At 51.0% G+C, this 13,612-nt stretch overlaps 5 protein-coding genes across 5 annotated transcripts; 3 read left to right on the plus strand and 2 right to left on the minus strand.

The window, feature by feature from the left end:
• Positions 1 to 256: 256 nt before the first annotated feature.
• On the plus strand, positions 257 to 1,220 carry M436DRAFT_53568 (uncharacterized protein; the record flags this gene model as incomplete). The annotated part of the gene is made up of 3 exons (XM_013569098.1): positions 257 to 344; positions 396 to 978; positions 1,049 to 1,220. The coding sequence occupies 3 exons, from the start codon at positions 257 to 259 to the stop codon at positions 1,218 to 1,220; spliced, it is 843 nt and encodes a 280-aa protein (XP_013424552.1).
• Positions 1,221 to 4,655: 3,435 nt separating this feature from the next.
• On the plus strand, positions 4,656 to 6,467 carry M436DRAFT_75166 (uncharacterized protein; the record flags this gene model as incomplete). The annotated part of the gene is made up of 2 exons (XM_013569212.1): positions 4,656 to 4,687; positions 4,751 to 6,467. The coding sequence occupies 2 exons, from the start codon at positions 4,656 to 4,658 to the stop codon at positions 6,465 to 6,467; spliced, it is 1,749 nt and encodes a 582-aa protein (XP_013424666.1).
• A 2,004-nt stretch (positions 6,468 to 8,471) lies between these two features.
• Positions 8,472 to 9,451, plus strand: M436DRAFT_53452 (transport protein particle component; the record flags this gene model as incomplete). Its single annotated transcript, XM_013569079.1, has 2 exons — positions 8,472 to 9,044; positions 9,320 to 9,451. The coding sequence occupies 2 exons, from the start codon at positions 8,472 to 8,474 to the stop codon at positions 9,449 to 9,451; spliced, it is 705 nt and encodes a 234-aa protein (XP_013424533.1).
• Positions 9,452 to 10,365: 914 nt separating this feature from the next.
• M436DRAFT_84418 (malate dehydrogenase) lies at positions 10,366 to 11,538 on the minus strand (the record flags this gene model as incomplete). The annotated part of the gene is made up of 4 exons (XM_013569213.1): positions 10,366 to 10,736; positions 10,791 to 11,168; positions 11,228 to 11,458; positions 11,526 to 11,538. The coding sequence occupies 4 exons, from the start codon at positions 11,536 to 11,538 to the stop codon at positions 10,366 to 10,368; spliced, it is 993 nt and encodes a 330-aa protein (XP_013424667.1).
• An 872-nt stretch (positions 11,539 to 12,410) lies between these two features.
• On the minus strand, positions 12,411 to 13,603 carry M436DRAFT_84419 (histone-fold-containing protein; the record flags this gene model as incomplete). Its single annotated transcript, XM_013569214.1, has 5 exons — positions 12,411 to 12,533; positions 12,593 to 13,243; positions 13,302 to 13,358; positions 13,416 to 13,429; positions 13,486 to 13,603. The coding sequence occupies 5 exons, from the start codon at positions 13,601 to 13,603 to the stop codon at positions 12,411 to 12,413; spliced, it is 963 nt and encodes a 320-aa protein (XP_013424668.1).
• Positions 13,604 to 13,612: the final 9 nt, after the last annotated feature.

Here is a 13,612-nt window from a genome sequence, read left to right on the forward strand (position 1 = left end):
AGCACTCTCCACAGCTCTTTACTCTTGACGCGGCCGTGGAACCATCTGATCTTATCGCACTTCCCGCAGCACCAACTCGCCGGCACCAGCCCACCAAGCATCCGACTCCTTGACTAAAGACACCCGGTCTGATTCACTTCACTCAGCGCGCTTTCTAGCGCTATCAACCTTCCAATCTCTCGGTCTTCGACCAGTCGACCTCCACAACCAAAAAATAATAATCACAATGTCTGCCAGGGTTTCTGCTCAGGCTCCGATGCAAGAGGCCCCCGTGGTGCCTAGCGCAAGCGCTGCTCAGAATGCTCCTCAAGAGAACATCTTCATGTTCGTGCCAAACTTGATCGGTACGTTTCTAGCTGCTCGTCTGCACATCCCGAAGCTGACATAGAACTCAGGCTACGCTCGTGTCTTCCTCGCTATCGGCTCGCTCAACTACATGCCTCTTCATCCGCGCACATGCGCCCTCCTCTACAGTATCTCGTGCCTTCTGGATGCTCTCGATGGCTACGCTGCCCGCGCCTTCAACCAGTCCACAAAGTTCGGAGCTGTCCTGGACATGGTGACAGATCGCTGCACCACCACCTGCCTCCTCGTCTTCCTTTCGACCGCTATGCCGCGCTGGAGCATGGTCTTTCAACTCCTCATCAGTCTCGACTTCACCAGCCACTACATGCACATGTATGCCACTCTCGCCATGGGTGGTAGCGGCCAGAGCCACAAGAACATTGATGCAAAGAGGAGCAAGATCATGTACCTGTACTACAACAACCGCAACGTCCTGTTTGTATGCTGCGCCTTGAACGAGCTCTTCTTCATCGCACTCTACCTGCTCGCTTTCTCTTCGCCTTTCCTCACCCCCTCGCTCTTGCAACCTGCTGGTGAGGCCGCCTCCCTGCAACCCGGATCGCCAATCATGCCCCCGAAGCCTTCAGCAATCTTTTCCAGCCCATGGTCTGCTGGCGCGATGGAGATGGCCAGGTGAGTTTTGAGTTCCTTGCATCCTCTTTTGTTATCCAGCCAGAATGCTGACCAAAGTGTGAATGCGTAGAGCAAACAAGATGGATAGTACCGTCCCGTGGATCTTGGCCGCCATCTCAGCTCCCGTCATGCTGTTCAAGCAGTGGGTCAATGTTATCCAGATCGTCAAGGCCAGTCAGTGGCTCGCTCAGGGTGATCTCGCTGATCGCGCAAAGGCCGGTCTGCCCAAAAAGACGCAATAAATATGGATCCACTGCAAGAGAAAAAGGAGAACAAGTGTATACCACGAAGGAGAGGGCCATTAAGAGACACGATGGAAGAAAAGGCTTAAGAAAGAGAAGCTTTTGCTCTTGCTTTACGCAACTCAGGCTCGAATCACGGGTCTTTTGCATGGTCAAGCGAGTCAGGGCGCAAAGGATCACGCAAAAGCACGCTTTGAACCTCAAAAGACCCTCTCCAATTTCTCAAGCCAGTCGCTCTATGGCCAGATCGAACAGGTTGAACACTGAACAGCGGATGCTTCTGCTGCCTCTCGAGACCTTGCCTCTTGTTCTTGTACAACTAGTTTCACTTCTAGCCCCCCTCTTAGCCGGTTTTGCTATAGCCATAGCTTTTGCTCGAAGAAAGAGCCAATCAAAAATTCGATATAACGATTCCCTATTACAAGACGCTTTTGCTTGCCGAGCTCTTTCCGCTTTCCGAGTTTCGACTCATGCATACAGCGGGATGTTCTGAAACATGTAGAATGCTTGTGTAAGGTTGACTTGCGTAAGGGTGTACAGAGATCGACTTTGCATGTTGGTGGCTTTCAGACACATTTGGACTTCTCACGGCGACGGAAGATGAGGGATGTGACCCAGACTCAGTGTACTCGAGAGTATGGCCGGCCCGATGCGTTGGAGCGTTTCAAGACATGGCTAACTGGCAGTCCGTAAGGAAACCGGGTAAAGCAGGTCTGAAGTTGTGCATCTGTGCGTTTTGCTGCATCAACGATTTGCACATCTTAACCCAGCCATTCTATTTTTTGTGATCTGTCGATTTGGGGATGGATATAGTGTTTGTCTCAGATCCTTTTGCGTAGATCGCGTAAAAGGTGTCGGAGGTCGCGTAAAGTGGGAAATGCGATGCATTCATTTCGCGTTCATGACTCTTATCTCTCATTCTGTCTCCTTGTGCTCGCATCCATAACCTCTGTCCTTTTGTATGCTCCGTCATCGATCTCAGCACCAACTACGAGTATTGCCAACGCGAGACTTATGTCGGCAATGCTGACTCCACACCTGTTGCTCAGCGCCTCTGGATGACCAATGCCTTGAAAGCCAGGATGCACTATTTCGCTAAGGCAAGGACGTTTTACAGGAACCCAATCCTTTCGGCATACGTCCGAACTGCATGCATGCACTGCCTTTGGAAATGGTACAGAGGACGGGAATATCAATGCTGACACTAGAAAAAGAGGTGAATTTGGCTGGTCAAGTAGATCTTCTGTTTTGGGGTGTAGGTTGTCAAGGGCAACCCGCTCGCTGAGATGTCCGTAGAAACATGTGCTTTTTTGTGCACGAGAAGTTGATCATTTGTGCAAAAAGCAAAAATCACGATTGATAGCGGCCTTCAGCTCTGCGACCTGCTTACTTTCTGTCTGCTCGGTTGTCGCAAGCCACATATAGCTCATCTTTGAACAAGAACGTTGTAAATGTGCATATAATTCCCGCCCAAGTGGCTGGGGAACTGCAAAACGCAGATGCCAGACCGTTGTGGAAATCTACGATTCACGGAGGACGGAGCATTGTACCAGTCACCAAAGCATTCTACGCAGTAGTATCCCGAAGATCTGGGTTTAAACGAGAAAACGCCCAAAAGAATGACGAAAGTGATAGCAAATGACAGACGGGGAGGGCTTTTTGACTTGACAGGTTGCTTCAAAGTGACGTGTCTTTGGCACGGATGGTAGAGAATAGAATGATTGACGTTGACGTTGACGTGCTTGGTCGCCTTATTATAGCCCCTTTGACTCTCTCTGCCTCGTGTCTTTTCTCGTCTGCTTGAGTCGTGTGGACTCGAGTCCGTATGCAAGGTGAAGACGATGGTCAGTGTGCACTACTGCCCAGCAAAGGCGCGTATTCATATCAAGAACGAACACGCGTTATGCCTTGGAAGTTCGCAAATGCAAGTGCCATCAACTTCAATAGTTGCAAAATGCACTATTGCTATCGCAATCCTTCGTGAGGACAAGCGCATATTTGACAAATTCATGGGCAGCGGCCAAGAGAGCATGGGTCGCTAAGTACGGCCATTTCTCCAAAATCCTTCAGGTGTTCAAAAACTGGTTTGTGAGCATTCGCTGCAAGCTTGCGGCTGACTTGAAGACTTGCAAGCGTGGGCTTTCGGATTGGCTGGGCTGGTTGGCTGGCGGCCTGCTGCTCCGCCTTTTTCCTCGAATCGATTGTTTAATCTAGGAATGATTTGTCTTGCGGCGGGTCGATCATATTGAGGGGGATCCCTGCCGATTCTTGGGTTTGAAGATGTAGATGTGACTTCTTGGTGTCAAATGATGCTTTCTGCAAGCGACCTATAGAGGAACAGAAGCAGCAACAGTGGCAGATGTCATGAGGTGTCGAGAGGGAACTCTCGTTGCGAGTCGACGGGCGAACGCATGCGAGCCACGGTTACGTTCAGCGGAGCTCCAAAGGTTGAAACACTGTGGATCACCACGGGCCACAAATCTCATCGGTGTTGCGCTGCCGGAGCCTAACCTTATTGCTTGCCCTCTGACTTCGTAGCGTTTCCTGGTTAGTGCTCGGTTCCAGCCCCCCCTTTGTGTTATTACGAACATGTCATTTCAAGGCAGTTCGGGAATCTGGCTCTTCATTTTAGAGAGCAGGGAGAAGATGATCTCAAGAGTCAAGAACGGGCGGCGTCTGGGGGAGATGGCTCTTATTAAAATCTGCACATGGACCTCCTTCTCAATCTTTTTGCTCCTTCGTCCTCTTGCTCTTACCGGATACCTATTCCGGGTTAATTGGCGAGCAAGATCCCCATCCAAACCAACACACAGACGACCACGCAGAAGCCATCCCAAACCCAGGCGTTGGGTAATACAGCATTAGCCTTGTGGAGACAAGACGCCTCTTGCGCTCCTGCCGTGTGCCCATCGCGCAAGAAACGTCCCGCTTGCATGAATTCTGCCACTCTCCACGCCTTACCTGCTCCATCATATCGCAGGATTTATCAAGGCACCCCGGTCGTCCTTTTGCCGAATCCAGACATCGTCTTCCCGGGGTCCACTAGGAAAAGAGGGCAGGGTAGTCGCTAGCTGAAAAGGACGAATCCACAGCCAGCCTCCTCCACCAAAACAAGGTGTTCCGATTGAGGTTGAGTTGATCGGCCTGTGCAGCTGCACTAAGAAGCTACTATCCAAGGCGGAACGGACGCACTGCAAGGCACAAGAGCCTTGTTCTCATGTCAGCTGTGCTCACTATTACAACAACCCCTCTCCTTCCGCAGCAACATTTCCGACCACTCTCATTGTTTCCCTTTTTCTGAATTTTTCGAAGACCCTTGCACGCAAGCACAGAAAAACAATCGTCTTGCCCATTTCTCAAAGAAGCCAATCTTAGTTTGCTTATACGAGAACCCAACGTCCTTTGACTAGGCCCGTTGAACCCTGAACCACCGTCATGGACTCGACCACTCTCGTTACTTTTCTCTAGTAAGTATACCGGACTCAAGTCCGTGACTCGGGAGGACTTTGTACTAACATGTTGATTTGTAGTAGGTCAAGACCGGATGTTCGTACAGTAGAGCTCTTTGGCTCTTGGGACAACTTCTCGAGACCGTATCGCATGCAAAGCGATGGACTCAGAGGTCGTGGTGTCTGGACTGGATGTCACTCATTCGAGAACATCATCTGCGATGGCGATCGCATCAATCAGCTCAGGCCCAGAAACGGTGCCTTGAGACAAGGTGGAACATACTGGTACTACTACAAGCTCGACGATGCCGAAGAGGCTTACGACTCTGCCGCCATGACTACATGTGCTTGCCCGTTATTGCCTGGTCAGATGGTCAACGTACTGGAGATCCCAATCGAAGTCATCGAAGCTCCTCAAAGAGTCTGCAGCGCCTCGGCCAACTTACCGACTACTATGGAGTTCTCCATGACCATCAACCCCGAAGACAGATACAAGAAGATCTACAGCAAGCCGCCTACCAAGCTTCCTCGCTACTACTGTTCTAGTGACGCACTTCGCGAGAAGTTTGCTGCGGATGCGAGCATGTCGAGAGATCTCAGATACAGGGACCGACCTTCTTCTCGCGGTGTCAGATCTATCAAGCGCGTTCGCCGTGAGGAACCAGAATATCAGAGGCCGGGTGCTTGTCAGATTGATGTTTCTTGGGACGATATTTCAGCGGTTGCCAACATACCCAACCTGGATCAGACCATGAACGAACTACCAGAGCTGCGACCCTTTGCTCCTTGCCCTAGTGCTTCACTTGAAGAGAGACCGGTGACTAGAGGTCAAGGAGGACTGTTCACTGATCTAACTAAGGGTCTTGGATTCTCCTTCTTTGGCTCGCTACGTCAACCGAAGAAGAACACACACCGTCTCAGCCAAGAGTTCACAATGGAGTTCGATGACTCACCACAACAGGTCCCTCAATACGATGGGGCTCAAGACGAACCTCTGTCTACACAATGGCCTCTGAGCCCTCCCCTTTCTGAACTGGCAGACGAAGAAAACTGGCCTCTACCACCTTTGAACTGCTTCCGACCTGCTTCTTCTCATACACCACTTCATGGCCCGTCTACGCCTACCTCTGCAATCCCAATTCTCAATCTCAACAGCCAGTCTCAGTCTCGAAACAACACATATCACCAGCCTATCTCATCACCAGCGCTTTCTTCCTCAACCACATCGGACGACTTCCACCCTGGTTTCGGACCCAGCAAAAGCATACCCGGAAGCTTCGACATGGCTTCTCCGACTTTTACTGCCGACACCCTCGACTCATCATTCTCCTCCAACCTTACAACACCCGATCGCCTCAGCTTCAATCTCGACACCTCGAACCACCAACACCAGACCTCCGATATCAACTCCACAAGATTCCACACCAGTCTCGAAGACTTGAGCCACCGTCTCTCCGCTCTATACACCGATCCTCCGTCTTCTTCCCACTCGAGCTCCAGCGATCAGGACTTGTCATCACAACGCAAGCAAACGACAGACTTCCTGTCTTTCTTCCCCCAGCGCGCACAACCGCTATACCTCCAGAACGTACAGGCTCGTCGCAGTAGAAGTAGTGGCGACTACGAACAAAAGTCTAACAGCAGTTGCTTAACCTTGAAACCGGTCAAGAGTGGCGCTGCTGCTAGAGGAGGCGCAGACAGACCGTTTTCTTTGTGTTTGCCTGTGGGGGCTGGGGAGTGGGATGGTGAGGACAGTGGATTCAGCAGTGATGTTTTGGGGGCTTTGGGTATGGTTTGAGGATCCATTGCTGTTCGTTGTGTGTGTATGAGGGTGGACAAGGTCTTGCTAGACTGAGAGCTGTGGAGTTTGCTTGACAACGAAGTAGGCGTGGTCTGCGATTGTTTTCGCTTCTCACTGTATATATTATGTAGCTATCCTAGTATAAAAGCCGCCAAAGCCGTCTCTAGACAGATCATGCATAGAGAACTTTCACTACAGAAGCATACGAATTGAGGCTGAGCTACATAGCAAAACATTAACATGCTGATACATCCATTGAGCATACACAAATCAAGGGAGTGGATCAGGTTAGTGAAACCAGGGGTCTTGCGGCAGTGTCTTGCACGGAAAGCAACCGAGGAAGATTCATGTGCATCGATGCCCTCGCTAGAAGATATGTGATGATATCATGGATCACTGACCTGGTTGTCTTCCTTTGCATTACAGGCCAGAGCGGTTGGAGTGGTCGCTTACAACTTGACGGATATGACGATACTTCTGTTGTTTTTGCTGCTGTTACGTTTCTTTGGTCTTGTTTACAGATCTTGTCCAGTGATTTTGTGGTTTAATTGAGATGGTGGGATGGAGGGCTACATGTGCTTTTGGGCTTGATGGACCAGGAACAATGGACAAACGGGTCGTAGTGAAGTATACATATATACTCCTTCCAGAGAAGCACTGACATCAAACCGAACCTTCTTTCTCGGCACCGTTCCTTCAAGGCTACCAGGAACACCTTCGTCCACCGCAGCTATGAAAGTTGTCAATAACTCCCTGCTGGAATGTATACACTCTCCGCAAACCTACTGGATCTTGCTAGCCCTGTCTGTGGTCCACAAACTGGATAGATGAGCCCATAAGGTGATTGGTACCAGATGATGTCTGCTCGACCAAGTATGGCACTAAACTCATCGGAAAAAAGCGTGGTAAGAGCAGGAGAAAGCCACCGGGTCAATGTACACTCATGTGACAGCACTCTCTTCATGATTTGATATCTGAATCAAGTGAGGTAGATCAGAGATATATGCTTCGAGACCCGAGAAAGAACAACGGTATCAGTGACCTGCTGATGCACCTGCGTTGGGTGACTGAGGTGCTGATGGTGTAATAACAAGTAGCCTTTGCGAGCACGAGATAGGCACAAAGGTGAGGTCATCGTGTTTGGATCACGGCCACGATCTGTGCGGAAGCCGAGAGTAGCCTATGTGGTTCGTTGCAAAGAGCGGAGGGTTAGGTCTGAGTGGTCAGTTGGCGAGGTGGCTCGTTGGGAAAACATAGGGAGGCTACCTGAGGTATTGCGCTTGAAAGTGTGCTGATGGCTTGTTGTGAGGTACGCTTGCATGCTTCAACTCTGTATGTTTCTCAATCGACTGGGTACTGTAGCGCTTTTTCTGTCATACAGTGCAAGACTTCCAAGATCCAGGAGATGGATGGAATTTTGCTGACCTAACCACCAGTCACAACCAGGACCACGTGGAGATGGGGCCCTTGATTGCAGAACTTCACATTCAGCATGAAGTAATGCGTCTCATCGCAATCGAGAACTTGTAGAAGACCACTTCAACGTTAGATTGACCTTGTAAGAATAGTACAGGCTCTCAAAAACTTCGATAGCATGCACATCGTGGTCATTGGCCAACAGCTGACATGGTGGATGGCGAACTCAAAGGTACAAATAAAGGCAGGGTGTTCAGCCGAGCGAGGGGCATGTGAAGATGGTCCAAGCTTCAGACAACCCAGACCGCATCGATGTCACTGTCCGATCGCGAACCCAGAACACACTTGCGACTATATCACTTTGCACTACACAATTTCTCTACGGCATTTCCTCAGACTGCAGCGATCAACTCCGGGAAACTCGCATTCATTACATTGCAGATCATCTCTCCCAGTACCACGTCTCACGATCAATCCACCAAGGACATCACCAGATTATTACCGGCACCACCAAGCGCGGAAGAGTAAGAGCAAGAGCAAGAGCAAGGAGGAGACGGATCGAAGAATCACACACAAACCACAACCATGGCAACAACAACAACATCACAAACCACAGACACCACATCGTCCCAACCCCAAGTCGCTGCCTCGACCCTAGACTTCCTCCTTATAGAACTAGTCCCCTTAGCCCAACGCATAGCCACCGACCTGCACGCCCGCGACACCGCTCTCCTCTCTTCATCCCTAGAGCGAAACATGACTCTCAACACCTCCACCCTCGCACCTTCTGCGCCAACCACAACCCTCAGCACAGAAGGCCTTGCGCCCCACGACTCAACCTCCTCCTCAGAAGATCACTCTGCAATCCAAGAATCCACGTTGCACCGCTTAGACACCCTAGGCTACCGCGTGGGTCTCGGTCTCATCGAAAAGCTCTCTGCGCAATCGGCTCGTCCGACCACGCCTTTGGACATGATCAAGTTTATTTGCAAGGATTTGTGGCAGGTCGTGTTTCGAAAGCAAATCGACAATTTGAAAACGAATCACAGGGGCACTTTTGTGCTGACGGATAACAAGTTTATGGCACTGGGGAGGATGAGTGTTGATAGAGGAAGGGGGCCCAGGGGAACTGAGGAAGCGTTGGGAGCTGCACAACCGGTATGTTTTTGTTCTTTTACTTTCGTACCTTCTTTCGAGAGGCGCCGAGTGGGGTTAGTATGGTGTTTCTCTTGATCTTGATCTTGATCTTGTCTTTGTCTTCTCTCTTCGTTCAGAGAAGGAGAGAGAAAGGCATCAAAGACATGGAAAAGATGCAGCGACCCTCGAACAATCACCGCCTAATCTCTAGACTACCTTCCCTGCCACATTCCATCATTCCCTTCCAGCAATCTCAAGAAAAAGAAAAAAAAACTAATCCTCTACACTTCAAACAGTTCCTCTACTTCCCCTGCGGTATAATTCGCGGCGCCCTCTCAGCATTCGGTCTAAACGTCACCGTACACGCAGAAACCTCCGAACTTCCTCAAGCGATATTCCAAATCCGCACCGTGGGCTCGAAACCGTAGAATGATGAAAAAAGCAACGGGCACAAATGATAACAACCAGGGTGCAAGGAAAGAAGAAGAAGAAGAAGAAGAAGAAGAAGAAGAAGAAGAAGAAGAAGAAGAAGAAGAAGAAGAAGAAGAAGAAGAAGAAGAAGAAGAAGAAGAAGAAGGCATTTTGGACGAAATGATGCAAAAGAGAGGGCAGCAGAGTATGTGGAGAGATGGATCACAAGAGGAGGATGATGAGAAGAGCATCTGCACAATCCTCGAAAGGCAAAATCCTGTATCGACAAAAGAGCAGGGCCTCTTTGGTCATCCCTGGCATCAGAAAAGACAAGAAGGCGTGAGATGTAAAGATGGAGAAGACGAGGCGGGTCAGGAACAGACCGAAGAAAGACAAGGGAGCAGAAAAGCAAGACTCTCGAGAGCAGAAGAAGAGGCACGAATCACGAGCGTCGAGCAAATACCAACAATGGCATCATTCAGAATAGCGTTACTAAGCATACCTTTTTCGGCATGGCACAACCAGAGAAAGACCTTGACGTCCCTTATGAAGCAACCCATATCAAGAGAAGACTTGTACTGAATACAATCCTCTTCACAATCTTGTCATCTGACACCTAAAAGTATTCGTTCCCCGATCGACCTTCAGCATCACAATGGACCCAGACCTTATAATATTACATGTGTAAAGGAGCATGCTGTGTTACGGAAATGTGTTGTGCATTGTTTTTTCATTCGTTTTCTCGCCGAATATAATCGTTAAGGCTGGAGGATATCGAGTCTTGCTCACAGATTCAAATCTTCTTCTTCTTCCATCTGCCATGACATAAGAGTAGACGAGGGGGGTTTCATGTCAATTCATTACAATCTATCTGCCACGCAGAGCAAGTCAGCATTCTGATTCCACAAGCAGCTTATGGTTTGCAAATCACTCACTTGGCAGGAGGGTTCTGGATGAACTCAACACCCTTGCTGATGTTGCCAGTCAAACCCTCGTAGCACTTTGCCAAAAGCTTCTTCTCGTAGTCGTTGGCCGACGAAACGACGTTGATGGCCTTCTTGGCACCCTCGGGACCGAGCTCAACGGGGACGGAGAAGAAGTCGCAACCGGTCTCCTTCTGAATGGCATCACCGCCCTCGACGCCGGGGAGGTAGACGAATGTGGGCTCGGAGACGCTGCTCTCGCCCTTGACGGCCTTGAGGAGGTTCTCGGCGAAGCGGTAGCCGGCGTAGGCCATGGAGAGGGTTGCGGAACCGGCGCCGTCCTTGGCCTTGACGACCTCGTCACCACCGAATTGGACGCCTGTGAGAAGTTAGGGTTTTGCTGTAGTTCGGGCAGGGGAAGGACAAAACTCACGGTTGGTCAGGGCATCAAGTTTGTCCTCGGGAACGTTGACGGCAGGCTTGGCCTGGCTCCACAGGGGAACAATGGTCTCGCCAGAGTGGCCACCGATGACGGGGATGGTGGTCTTGCTGGGGTTGCTCTCGCCGGTGATCTCAGCGACAAAGGTCTCGGCGCGGACAACGTCGAGGGTGGTGACACCGAACAGCTTCTTGGGGTTGAACTTGCCAGCGGCCTTGAGGACCTCGGCGGCAATGGGGACGGTGCTGTTGACGGGGTTGGAAATGACGAGGACGAAGGCGTCGGGGCAGTGTTCGGCAACACCCTTGATAAGGTCTCTGACGATGCCGGCGTTGATCTTGAACAGGTCGTCACGGGTCATACCAGGCTTGCCTGTTGCGAGTCGTGGTTAGTCTCTGCTGGAGCGTGACTCGGATGTAGCTACCACTTACGGGGAATACCAGCGGGAATGACAACAAGCTCAGCACCAGTGAAGGCCTTCTTCATGCCATCGTCCTTGGGAAGGAAGCCCTGGACCTTTGCGGGAGTGGAGATGTGAGAGAGGTCGGCGGCGACACCGGGGGTGTTGACGACATCGTAGAGCGAGAGCTCGCTGACCAGAGGGCTCGACTTCATGAGAAGGGACAGAGGCTGGCCAATGCCACCAGAGGCTCCTGCAACGACTACAGACGGTATACCATGTCAGCTCATGACTCTTGAGCCCCGCGTCGTAGAGCTCTGTTTACTGACCAACTTTGACCATATCTGCGGTGTTTGTGAGGTGGAGAAGAAAGTGTGTGTTTGAGTGAAGAAGCTGTTCAAAAGAGTATAGAACAGGAAGTGAGGTTTGCAAGGACGAGAGAGGAAACAGAAAGGATGAACAACTGGTCTCGGACTTGGGAAACTCTCAGCTAATGCTCTCTTTGCATGGAAAGCATGGACCATCCCCAAACCATCCCCCGCTCCGAGAGTCGAGACGTTCATGACCGCTGCCCCTCCTCGACCGCATGCACTAATAATACACCGACATACGCCCTCCGCATACCCGACCTGCTGTCCTACTCAACACTCTTGCTTACCACTTGTATACAGCTTCGACTTCCACTCACCCTTTCATCTTCTCATCACTCTCTCTCACAACAGCTCCCACTCTCAAAGCCCGAAGCACTGCACCCCGCCATGCCGAGGCCGGCTTCGGCTAATGAGCAGCCAGGGTCTTTACGGATCATATCTCTCTCCAACATCCCGATAACATCAAGGTACTGACGGTATCGTCACACCTTGGTGGACAGAGCAAGCCATACCCGCGACAACAGCCAAGGCTAGAAACACACAAGATAATAACACGGCATGCCTCAATGCTCGAGGCTTCCGGTATGAATTCGTGAAATGAATGCGATGCGAATAGTTCCCCAAAACCCAAGATACAATCATCCCGTAATCTTCCTTCGTCCCTTGAGCGGTCGCTCTCCCTGCAAGTTATCGTCCTCGCTCCGAATCTTGTCTGTTCTGTCTCCGTGATTTGTTTTTCTTTGTTTGCTTTTTCTTCATGTCCTTGTTGCATGGAGGGGTATCAAATAAACTGTCGAATTCTTGCAGCATCCGCTGCACTCCGGCCCAGATGTTCTGAGGGTCCTATACCTCGTACTGGTCTCTCTCGCCCTCTGCATCGTCCTCAGGTGCACGATAATGGTGCTGGCCGTCGTTTCCGCTCATTGAAGGGTCTGACATTCTAGGTCCCTGTGGTGGATACATTTGCTGCATACTCGAGTTAGCCTTTGGTCAATCCCTCTCTCTGCTTAGCTTTAGACACTTACGGGTTGCTGCAACATACTATAGCCGCCAGCATACATGTTAGGGTCGAAACTGTGAGGCTGTGCGTAGCCGGCCGGTGGTGCAGGAGGATACATGCCCGTCTGCGTCTGGTAGGGCTCTTGTGCCACGTGCTGGCCCATGGCACCATAGTCTGTGGGCTGCATGTGCTGCTGTGCCTGTTCCTGACTCTGAAGCTGTGCTGCTGCGGGCGGAGCCTGCATAGAAGGTCCAGCAGTAGCAATCTGTGCGTCCTGGCCTGGGAAGCTGCCCGGTGGGAAATCCTGTCTGCGCTTGTGTTGAGGAGTGGCGTCTTCGCGAGGCACAATGTCGATGAGGAAGTCAAACATGTCGCTTTTGGCCAAGGCACTAGCTATGTCGCTGCGTTGTAAAGTGCGTCTCTTGTTCTCCTCTGCGTGGATCCATGCGCGCATGGTCAGCTCTGTGATGAAGATGTCGCAACCCTTTGCGAACAGTATGGGTGCTTCGGCCGAGATCATCTTGACTTCGGGGTCCGCCTTCATGACCTTCTTGATACGAGCAAGTGGTAGTTGGTGGATCTTGTAGTCGTGTTCGTCCGTCTCGAGCTTCGTGACCTGATTCTGCCAGTATGTGTTCAAGATGTCCCTGTAGTTGCCGGAAAGTCCCTGGGATACCTGTGGACCACGGCGCGTCAGTACAAAGCTCATAGAGGTATCGCATCTCCCGACTTACGTTCGACCATTGTCCAGTAAATGTCTCTGGTGGAGGTGCGTCACCGCGCGCTGCAATCTACAATTCACGTCAGTCAGAGTCGGTGGATCGTGTCGCGCATAGTCCTGAACATACAGCAGAGCTGGCACCTGTGTCGCAAAGTCAGCTGAAGCACAGTGCAATAACGCGCACTCATTGCACCTACCATAGTGTCCTCCATGCATGGTTTCATATTTGGAACCGCCGTCACTACCATCATAGCGTCTAGGTGGAGGTGCGTTGGAGCCAGAGCTCTGCAACGCGTTGTAACCCGGATTCGACATGATGACTCA

This window comes from Aureobasidium namibiae, assembly GCF_000721765.1.
Source record: "Aureobasidium namibiae CBS 147.97 unplaced genomic scaffold scaffold_16, whole genome shotgun sequence".
In the NCBI taxonomy this organism is placed as follows: Eukaryota; Fungi; Ascomycota; class Dothideomycetes; order Dothideales; family Saccotheciaceae; genus Aureobasidium; species Aureobasidium namibiae.